This window comes from Mirounga leonina, unplaced genomic scaffold, assembly GCF_011800145.1.
Source record: "Mirounga leonina isolate KUSES-001 unplaced genomic scaffold, KU_Mleo_1.0 Mir_91, whole genome shotgun sequence".
NCBI classification, from domain to species: Eukaryota; Metazoa; Chordata; class Mammalia; order Carnivora; family Phocidae; genus Mirounga; species Mirounga leonina.
In genome coordinates this window covers 46269500-46279824 of record NW_023270839.1, presented here as the reverse complement: position 1 = coordinate 46279824, position 10325 = coordinate 46269500, and the positions used below count along the sequence as shown (strand labels likewise).

Here is a 10325-nt window from a genome sequence, read left to right as displayed (position 1 = left end):
GCGCGGCTGCCGTCTGAGCTAATTCCCCCGCGGTGAGAGAGGAAGACTTAAGCCAGCGGTGGAGGACGGACACACTCGCGGAGGGACGAATTAAAAGAGGGGGAGCGTGCCTGGTGCCCCTCCGAGCAACTGCAGGCGCTGCCCAAATGCGGACATTGACGGCTCAAAGATTAGCGTGAGCCTGGCCTGCTTCTTCATAATCCGTCCGTTCCGTCGTACGGGTTAAACAAACGTAGCCTCGCACTTCTGGCGGGGTCCGTCTGGAGTCCCGGGCAGGCGCCCCGGCCCGGCTTCGCGTTCTGGCCTTTGCCCCACCTCCTCCAGGGCCGTGCAACCGCGCCCCCCCAGCTCCGCCTCTGGCACCAGGGGAGCGGCGCAGAGCCCCGCCCCCAGCCCGCCCCTCGGGGGCCGTGGCGCGCGGGCGTGACGTGACGCGTGTCGACGTTGGCGCACGCCGAGACGGAAGAGGCGCGGGCTGGGAAAGGAGCAGGCTGCGGCCGCGGCGCCACTGCCCCCATGGCGCTGTGGCGCGGCTCTGCGTACGCCGGCTTCCTGGCGCTGGCGGTGGGCTGTGTCCTCCTGCTGGAGCCGCAGCTGCCCAGCTTGGCGCTGCGCTCGCTATGGAGCTCGCTACAGCTGGCGCCCGCGCCCCCGGGACCCGGCTCCCCCGAGGGCCGCTTGGCGGCCGCCTGGGACGCGCTCATCGTACTGCCGGCCCGGCGTTGGCGCCGCGTGGCCGTGGGGTGAGTGCCTGCGGGCCCTGCGTCTCTGGGTCTCTCCAGGAGGTGCGGGTGCTCCGGGCCTCCGAGCGCCGCCTTGGCGGAGTTCCGGCTGCTGGGGAGCTAGGAGGTAGAACCGCGCGGAAACGGGTTCCCAGACGTCCCCCGGGAGGCTCCTAGGCGCTGGTGTCCACGCTGCCTCCTTGGCGAGAAGCGTCGGATGTCTGGGACCAGCCCTGTTCGTCACTGCTGTAAGGACTCAGCATACTGCTTTTTCCTCTTGCCCGGTCCCTGCGCCCTTCTCTCATTTCCGTAGGACCAGCCTGATAGCCTCTTGCAAATCCCGCGCAGCCTAACACCCTCATGTACAGTCTCCTTCATTCCTGTTTCAGTTCTTTTGGCGACTGCGTTTTTGCGGCAACCAATTTGACGGCGTTCGCCTTCCTCTGAACTTCTTGAGTGAGTGGCGTGGTCACTGAGGAGTGACCTCAGTGCTTTAGCTACCGACTTTCTCTTTCTTGTTTCCCCTTTCTTTCTTTCTTTTTTTTTTTTTTAAGATTTTATTTATTTATTTGAGAGAGAATGAGAGAGAGCACATGAGAGGGGAGAGGGTCAGAGGGAGAAGCAGACTCCCCGCTGAGCAGGGAGCCCGATGCGGGACTCGATCCCGGGACTCCAGGATCATGACCTGAGCCGAAGGCAGTCGCTTAACCAACTGAGCCACCCAGGCGCCCCGTTTCCTCTTTCTTAATACCATAGTCTGGGAGACCACCACTCTACTGAAACTACTCTCGAAGCTCACTGGTGACTTGTTGATTTTCCAATTCAGCTGTCTTTTTTTAGTCTTCGTTGTCAACTCCCTGCAGTTCTTCCACCAGCTAAACTTGCCCTTCTTGAAACTCTTTTCTTCCCCTGACTTCAGTGACATTGCATATTTACAGTTCTCCCAACTCACAGTGCCTCCTTTCTTTGTATTCCTCATTGTTCCCTTCACACTAACTTTAAATCCTGTCTCAGTTCAACTTAAATATCTTGCCATCAGCTCAGAAGCACGATACAAAAGCAGACCTTCTACGAAGTACTCTGCTAGTGTTTGTGAGTACTGGGGCAAGGGTAAGGTAGAGCAAAGTTATCCTGAAGATTAAACGAAATAATTGTGTAATCTTGCATGGCGTCTTCTGTAAAGAGCAGGCAAATGTTAGTATTTTTTTTTAATATTTATTTTAAGTAATCTCTACATCCAATGTGGGCCTCAAATTTGACCCTGAGGTCAAGAGTCGAATGCTTCATGTGCTGAGCCGGCCAGGCACCTCATAGTACTTTTTTTTTTTAATCAGCATATCGTTTCTTGAAATATATCTCCTTTTACCTCTTTTTTCAAGTTCAGGCCCTTTCAGCCACTTCCTTATCAGTTTCGGTTCTTTTTTTTTTTTTTTTTTAAGATTTTATTTATTTTGAGAGAAAGTGCACAGGCGCGAGTGTCGGGGGGAGGCAGAGAGAGAATCTCAAGCAGAGTCCACGCTGAGTGCAGAGCCCAACGTGGGGCTCGGTCTCGTGACCCTGAGATCATGACCTGAGCTGAAATCAAGAGTCAGATGCTTAACGGACTGAGCCACCCAGGCACCCCTCCCTATCAGTTTAAGTGTCCTCCCTGGCTTTATGCAGGTTCAGCAGATATCAGCAACTACAGGGTATGTGTCAGGTCTGTGCTAGGTTCTGAGGATGCAGAAATGGGTAAAGCAAGGTCCCGGCCTCATTTGTTGAAAACATATATTCATTATTAGTGTTCCAGCTGGCATGACAGCATACCAGCTTCATTTGAAATCCCACAAGCAGGTATGCTGCCCCTCCTTTGAAATCTAACCTGCTATCTTCCAACACAATCTTGTTCGTTTTTCTTAATCTCCCTTACAGCAACAATGTGGCATGAACACAGAGACAGAAACGGGCTTACCTTGTGCCTCTGGTACTTGACAGTTGTGTAATCTTGGGCCAATCAATACTTACAAGCTTCTGTAAAAACTGGATGACAATATTTGTATCTACCTACTTAAGGTTGTTAGTAGCAGAAGCTGAGCTATCAGCTGACAGGCTGAAGTTTAGGAGCATATTGAGGAGCAGGCTTACAGGCTTTGAAGATGCCAATAGTTAGGTTGAGGTCAGAGAGTGTATGGGATCACACCAGAGGAGAACAAGAAAAGAAGGTAAATGGCAAGGGTGGGGTTCTGGGAGGCACCAGCATGTAAGGGGCTGGTGGAAAGGACCCAGAGAAATAAAGGATAGGAGCCCACTACCATATCTTTCTAAGATGTTGCCACCTCCCCTGCTTCAGAATCGGATTCTGGTGCCAAAGACTCATTGGGTGAATGATAACCTAGTGTTCATTCCCCAATACATGGCTTCACCCTGACCTTTGAAACCTACCTTACTCTACTCCTCTGTTTAACTCTCCATTCTAACTAGATCAACATTCTTATTGTACCCAGAAAAAAAGTTAATCCCTTCATTCGCATCTTTGCTTGTGCATGCTCCCTGTGAGAGCTTTAGTATCAGAAATCTGGGTTTGAATTTAGGCTTTTCCAGTTGTGGAATGGTAGTCAACCCCCAGCTTCAACTTTTCTCAGCTGAAAGTAGTGTGACTACTTCCCTATCTTATCGCGTTTTGCAAATTGGTGTGGCCTGTCTGCAAATGCCTGCCTTATATTCAGTGCTTCTTAATACCAGGTTTCTTTCTCTGTCCAGAGCGCCATCCCGAGTTCAGCCCAGGGACCACTGCCCCCACCCCTTTGGATTTCTCTTCTCTGCAGTTCTGCATCTTATGGTGATTATGATTACCTATTGCAGTATCTCAGGTATAGTGTTAAAAAGCTAGGAAGAAGCTAAGGAAACATTTTACAGATAATGAAGCAGAAGGGAGGTGATGAGAACCACCATCCTTGCTTTTAAAGAACTTGCAGTCTAGAAGGGGAACTGTGCCCCTTCCCCCACCCCTCAAGAGCCTTGGCAGTAGGCCTGGAAGCCCAGGCTCCCCTACCCTTCTAGCCCTTCCTGTTGTTTGGACATTCAGCATTGCTTTATTTTCCAGTTATTTCACCTGTGTCTTCGTTTTCTCCAAACTCACATTATGATCTTTTATACATTTCTTTTTTTTTTTTAAGATTTTATTTATTTGAGAGAGAGAGAGAGAGAGACAGTGAGAGAGGGAACACAAGCAGGGGGAGTGGAAGAGGGAGAAGCAGGCTTCCTGCTGAGCACAGGACCCCAGGATCATGACCTGAGCCAAAGGCAGATGCTTAACAACTGAGCCACCCAGGCGCCCCTCTGTTAGACATTTCTTACTCAACTGTGAAATTCTGCCTAACGTCAAACGAGCATAATTTGGTCTTCTGGTTCTTTTGCTCCCTGCCTCCCTCCCTTTAATTCCTGAGAATAAAGCACCATAGGTAATGTGCTTGTTTACATTCCTGGATGCTATTGAATTGAGGTAAGAGCAGAGGAAGATTCTTGCTCTGGTTAAAGTATAACTAGAAAGCACATGGAGAGGTACTTAGTTGGGTATCTGGCAAGTAGATGTTTAGTGATCTTTTTATTATTAAAAGCTACTGAATAAAATTTTTTCCTTTGTAAGATTTTTTTCCCTTGGTATTCATGACATGATGAAGTGGGCTGGTGGAAAATATTCCTATGGTAGGTACATATTTTTAACTCAAAATTAGTTCTGTTGGGTTTTGTCTTGTGTTGCAAAATATGTTGAACGTTGTTCCTTTTGGTTATAGGAGGTTTTTGGGTTTTGTTTTGTTTTGTAACTTGCAAACTTCCTCCATTCTCATCTTTAAAGAACCAGACCCTGTTCAAGATCTTAGTGTATTACTGGAGATGAAGACGATGTGTTTGTGCAAGCTACTGTTTTCACATGTGGGCATCCCTCAGTGTCTGAACTTTTGCTCTCCAGACTCAGAACCCAGATCCATTGGGAAACATTTTCTAGATAGGGCTGTTGGGTGGAAATAGTGTCTCTCACTATCCAAACTTGCACTGTCTGAAACTCGGGAACCTACTTGAATCTGAGAGCCAGGGAGAGTATTCCTATTAAGAGTCTACCCTTTAGACATCTAATCCAGTAGAAATAAAGAACTAAGGAACACCTTGTATGAGGTGGAATTTAAACACCAGTTTAAAAGGTATGCTTGGTTTATGATCAGTAGGGCTGTGAAAGGAATGTACTTTAAACATCATTAAGCACCTGCCACATGAATGTCAATGTGTTTTATGCACAGAAAAGCATAGTAACTCTTAGATTATGCCTTTAGAGTATGTGTGTATCTTTGTTTTAAAACAGTAAGAACATTTGAATATTTAAATCCTGTTTGGTGGGAAAAATCTTTTTCAAAAGCATGGGATCCATAGGGGAAAAATTAAAGAATTCTTATGATGTGGGTACAGTCAATTTGTGTCACTAGGAGAGATGTGTCTCTTCCTTGCCCTTGTAAACCTTGCTTGAGTGATGTCAATGATGTCTAGCCTCCATACGAACCTGTTAAAAATTATATTGTTTTTTAATTATAAAAGTAATACATGCGTGGGGCGCCTGGGTGGCTCAGTCGTTAAGCGTCTGCCTTCAGCTCAGGTCATGATCCCAGGGTCCTGGGATCGAGCCCCGCATCGGGCTCCCTGCTCAGCGGGAAGCCTGCTTCTCCCTCTCCCACTCCCTCTGCTTGTGTTCCCTCTCTCGCTGTGTCTCTCTGTCAAATAAATAAAATCTTTTTAAAAAAAAAGTAATACATGCATATAAAGATCAGAAATCCATCTAGTGAAAAATAAAATTCCTCTCCCTTGCCCAATTTCATTCCTTTTAGAATTTACCACCATTAATGAATTCATGTGTTCATTTCCAGATCAAGAGTTTGTTTTTTTTTTAAGAGACTAGAAGGGAAACATTGTAGCTGTATTCTACACTAGAAAGCCAATCCTTTGGGCCTTCTTTATTGATGAGTATACTTTCTGCTTTCAAATCTGCTCAGAATTACGCTGGAAGCCTAGCCATCCTTATCACCAGGAGCTGTTTATTGGCCTGCTGTGGAGCCTTGACCTTCTCAGAGGCTTTGAGCTGCCTGTGTGGTCATCTAGCCCCATTGGCAAGAATGACATCCCCAGTAGGCAGAGGCAGGAATAAAGGTGACTGTGGGGTGGTGGGCAGGAAGTCTACCTCTAGGTACCCAGATTATTTGACCCTTCTCTTTTAAGGGATGGCTTTTAGCAAAATAACATTAAAAATATAAACCAGAACTTTTCTGTGCACACCATAGAGAGGTGGTGCCAGACAACCACAGTGCTTTATAATTTGGTTCTGTAGAGCCAACCAAGTGGTGCAGCATTGGCTTCTTACAAACCCTTTAAAAAGGTCTCATGGATTGGTCCAGTGAACACCTGCCAAGTGATGAATTGTTACCAGACTGCAGATGGTCCTCAGTCTTTAAGGCACCACTTAACTCTTGAAGAGTTTCAGCCAGGAGTATTTAGACATTAGGTATTTAGTGTATCTTACCACCATCCTAATGTGTCTTTGGAGGGAAGGTATCTGATATTTGGCTTTTGACCAAAACTTATATTTTGCTTACTTTGCACCAAGCAGTATTCTTAAGCATATATTAACTTAATCTTCAAAACAGCTCTATGAGTCAAACACCCATATTACACCCTTTTATAAATGAGGAAATTGAGACCCGGAAATTAAAGTGACTTGCCCAAGTCACAAAGCCAGGAGGAATCCATACAGTGTGGCTTTGCCAACATTTTCTCAGAAATGCTGTATTTGTGTTATCATGATAGCTTTGTTCTGAAATGCTGAGCACCTGTTTTCTCTTTCTAGCTAGCGTAAAAGCTTGCCATGCTGGGGATGCCTGGCGGCTCAGTCGGTTAAGTGTCTGCCTTCAGCTCAGGTCATGATCCCACAGTCCTGGGATCAAGTCCCATATCGGGCTCCTTGCTCAGCATGTCTCTCTCTGTCTCTCTTTTTATCTCGCTTTCTCACAAATAAATAAAGTCTTTAAGAAAAAAAAAAAGTTTGCCATCCTGTTGGAAAGAACCCTATGTTCTGATCCTAAGACGTACGTCCAGATAAAGGAATCTTCCTTCCGCTATGTGCTATTTATTTCCCAGTTCAGATTTCAGATCCGCTTCCTCGGTTTTTCTGTTTGGATACAGTTCCTGGAAACATTTCTCTGTTGTTAATGCAAAGTAGCTGCCCTGGTGCTTCTGCTTTTTCTTTCACACTATCTCTTTGCTCCTTCCTTCCAGAGTCAATGCCTGTGTGGATGTAGTGCTCTCGGGGGTGAAGCTCTTGCAGACACTTGGCCGGAGTCCTGGGAATGGGAAAGATCACACCATTCTGCATTCAAGGAATGATCTGGAAGAAGCTTTCGTTCACTTCATGGGGAAGGGAGCCGCAGCTGAGCGCTTCTTCAGCGATAAGGAAGCTTTTCATGACATTGCCCAGATTGCATCAGAGCTCCCAGGAGCCCAGGTCTGTTTGGTTCACCAGCAGTAAATTTAAGATAAGGTGGGACACAGGACATACCAGATATTAAACTGATAATAAGGTGGGAAAGATAGCTTTTTGTAAGGTTCCTAAAAGCAACCAAGCAACTTTTCCTCCAGTCTCTCTGGAGGGTGATTGTTGGGAATCCAGTTCTGCAGTGTTTTCCCTCTCTGTCGAACTGTGTATCTAAACTTCCATTAACTCCGCTGTTTCTAGTCAGTTCAGTTCAGCCAACATTTATGAAGCATAGTTAATAAATTTTGGTTCTGGTTCATCCAGCAAATTGCTCTTTTTTCATATTACCCAAGTTGAAGGTAGGAAAGATGCCTACTCTTATTTGGATATTGCTTGTGGCTGATAACATGGAATAATCGTGATATGGCTGAGTCCTTCCTGAGCAGGAGAATAAGGCCAAACAGAGCACTAGATTTAGCTTTTGCTCCCTTTGGGCAAGGGAGTCCTGGATCCTCACCTCTGCTCTGGTGGTCCAGAACCAGGTTCCTTACCTCAACATTACGAATGCTTTGGGTTGGATAATTCTTTGTTGTAGGGGCTGTCCTGCACAGGGTGAGATGTTCAGCAGCATTTCTCGCATCTACCCACTGGATCAGACAGTAGCACTCCCCTCCTTCCCTAGTTGTGACAGTTAAAAATGTCTCCAGACATGGTCAGTTGTTTCCAGGGCTAGGGAGAGGAGGGAAGCAAAATCACATTGGTTGAGAAGCGCTGGTCTAGATCAGTGGTTCTCAGACCTGAAACAGAGTCAAATGACCAGACAAATGTCAGGAGGGCAGCTACTGAAACAGATTCCTGGGCCCTGCTCCCAAAGTTTCTGATTCAGTAGTTGTAGGATGGGGACTCGAGAATTTACTTCCCGTCTGGGAAGTTTTCTGGTTACATTGATGGTATTGTTCTGAGGACCTTGTGTTGAGAACCCCTGGTCTACAGGGTAGAACCTGTCAGACCTAGGGGTCCCCAAGCCCACACAGTGATCATAAACAAAGCCTTGGGGCCCACATGGTCCAGATACTTGCTTGAGGTTCACATGGAGTAAGAGGCAGTGCTGGGCCTGGAGATCCCAGGCCATCACCCCAGCATACCTGCTGCTACACGTGCCCTCAAGCCTCTTGAGACTGAATTTTGATTGTTTATTTCAGTGTCTCTCCACCACCCAGTTCTTCCTACTCACCTAAAATCTTCCCTTGGCTAGTCACCCCCAGTCTGGATGTGGTTCTTGCTAGGGGAGCTCTTAATGCCATTTTTAATTGGTACTTTTCACAGGCCATTCTTTATGACCACTTTTATTTTGAGAACTTTCAAGGTAAAGTTCTTTTTGCTTTTGAAGCTTCCCATTTGAACATTAGAAGTGGGCATGGGCGTTACCCAGCTGAGTTTGTAAAGCAGACAGCAAGCTGTTAAAATGTCAGCTGCAATCATTTTTATAGCTGAGCTCACTAGTGAGATTCTGATCTCTTATGAATCTCGATAGTTCTAACATGATGACAGGTCTGCTGCTAAAAGTCTTTATGATCATAGTATTTGAACCACTAATTCAATTTCTATTCTCTTCTGCCTTGATCCTGCTTTTTGTTTCATAATGCAAAAAAAAAAGAAGTTTTTTCTATAAAGACTTCACCTACCTTTTTGATTGTCCAAGTTATTTCTTAAAATTATGAGACCTAAAATGCTCTCCTTACCTTCCATGAGGGCAACACTTCATTTGGTATCTTTTCAAACTCCCTTAAACTGTAAGCAGATTGATAAAACAGTAGTCAATAACTATTTCATGAAAAATCAAAATCCACTTCATGGAATCTTAATATTTTTCCCCAAGATTTTTAGTAAATTCTTCTGGCCATAATAGTCAAATAAAAATTCATGCTAACATGTGAAAAGACCAAATTTTAGCCTATATATCACAGAAAGCTTTAAATTTACCTATAGGAAGCGGTTACTATTTACCCGAATCTGGAGATTGGTCAACACGAAGCTTAGGATGAAAGCAGTGTCTAGAATCTAGAATTGAATTGTTTAGTCTGTGCCTCTGCATATGGCCAAGGACTGGAAGGTGAGATGGTGGCATTCCATCTGGGCAAGAGTATTGACTAGGCTTCTCAGTTTTCATAATGGAGCCTCAGCCTTATCTCCTACTTGTCAGGTGTCCAAAACACATGGATCCATCCTTAGTCAGCAACATGGAATACCAGCCTTGAGTCGTCTGCCTCTCCAGCACCAGGTCTGCAGCTAAAAGAGGCAGTGTTTAGGAGACATCGTTCTACGTTAGGACCCATTATACTTAGACTTGCTCCCAGGAAAGCCTTTGTATTTTCTAACACATCTTTCTCAAAATTTAGCAACAAACATCCACTGAGCACTTACTATAAGAAGACAGCCAGTCCTGCCCTGAGGGAGCTAGTCATGTACCCAGATGACAGTAGCCCAAGTGGACAAGGGCTTTAGCGGAGGCTCGAGTATGGGGGTAGCGAGGGATCTGTAATCCTGTCTGGGAGGGCAGCTGTGGAGGCTGAGGTGGCAGTGGGGAAAGGGGGACAGCAAGCATGGCAGAAGAGGTGCGTGCAGCTGATTCTTGAGAAGGAAGTGGGGATTTCCCAGTGCATGAGAAGGGCCAGGCATCCGGAAGAGAGGAACAGCATGTGCTAAAAGCACAAAGACAGGAAGACAGGCTCAGAGAGCTTGCAAGCATGGCGTGGGAAGGAAGCGCAGGAGAGGAGGGTAGAGAAGAGAGCAGGGGGGGTGGGGAGCAGATAAGGAAAGGCCTGTGTGCCTCACTTACAAGTTGGAGTTTAGTTCATTATAGTATCTACTGAATGATTTTTAGGAGGAGAGTAACACAATCATACACTCGTTTTAGTAGGACTGTGGCACAGATGATAAGATTTGTCCACATTTTTCATGTTTCCTTTATCTCTTCTGGCTTCCTGAAAGCTCAAGGCCAGATTTGATCTACAGTTAAGGCAGTTATACTAATTTTCATGGTTAGCATATTTGGTTTTTTTCACCTTTGTTTAAAATTCATTGTGTCTTAACCTAGGTGGTTAAAGATTTTA

General features: G+C 45.9%; 1 protein-coding gene across 3 annotated transcripts in view; it reads left to right on the top strand.

Annotated features, from left to right (window-relative positions):
- The first annotated feature begins 454 nt into the window (after positions 1 to 454).
- ADPGK (ADP dependent glucokinase) overlaps positions 455 to 10325 on the top strand; it is a 32441-nt gene continuing 22570 nt past the window's right edge. For 2 of the 3 annotated variants that reach the window (XM_034994776.1, XM_034994775.1), the window contains exons 1-2: positions 455 to 743; positions 7017 to 7242. In XM_034994776.1, the coding sequence (XP_034850667.1) occupies positions 517 to 743; positions 7017 to 7242 (453 nt within the window). In that variant the 5' untranslated portion in view covers positions 455 to 516. Of the gene's footprint in view, positions 744 to 781; positions 971 to 7016; positions 7243 to 10325 lie in introns of those variants that run through there. The other variant, XM_034994777.1, reaches the window with a different exon arrangement.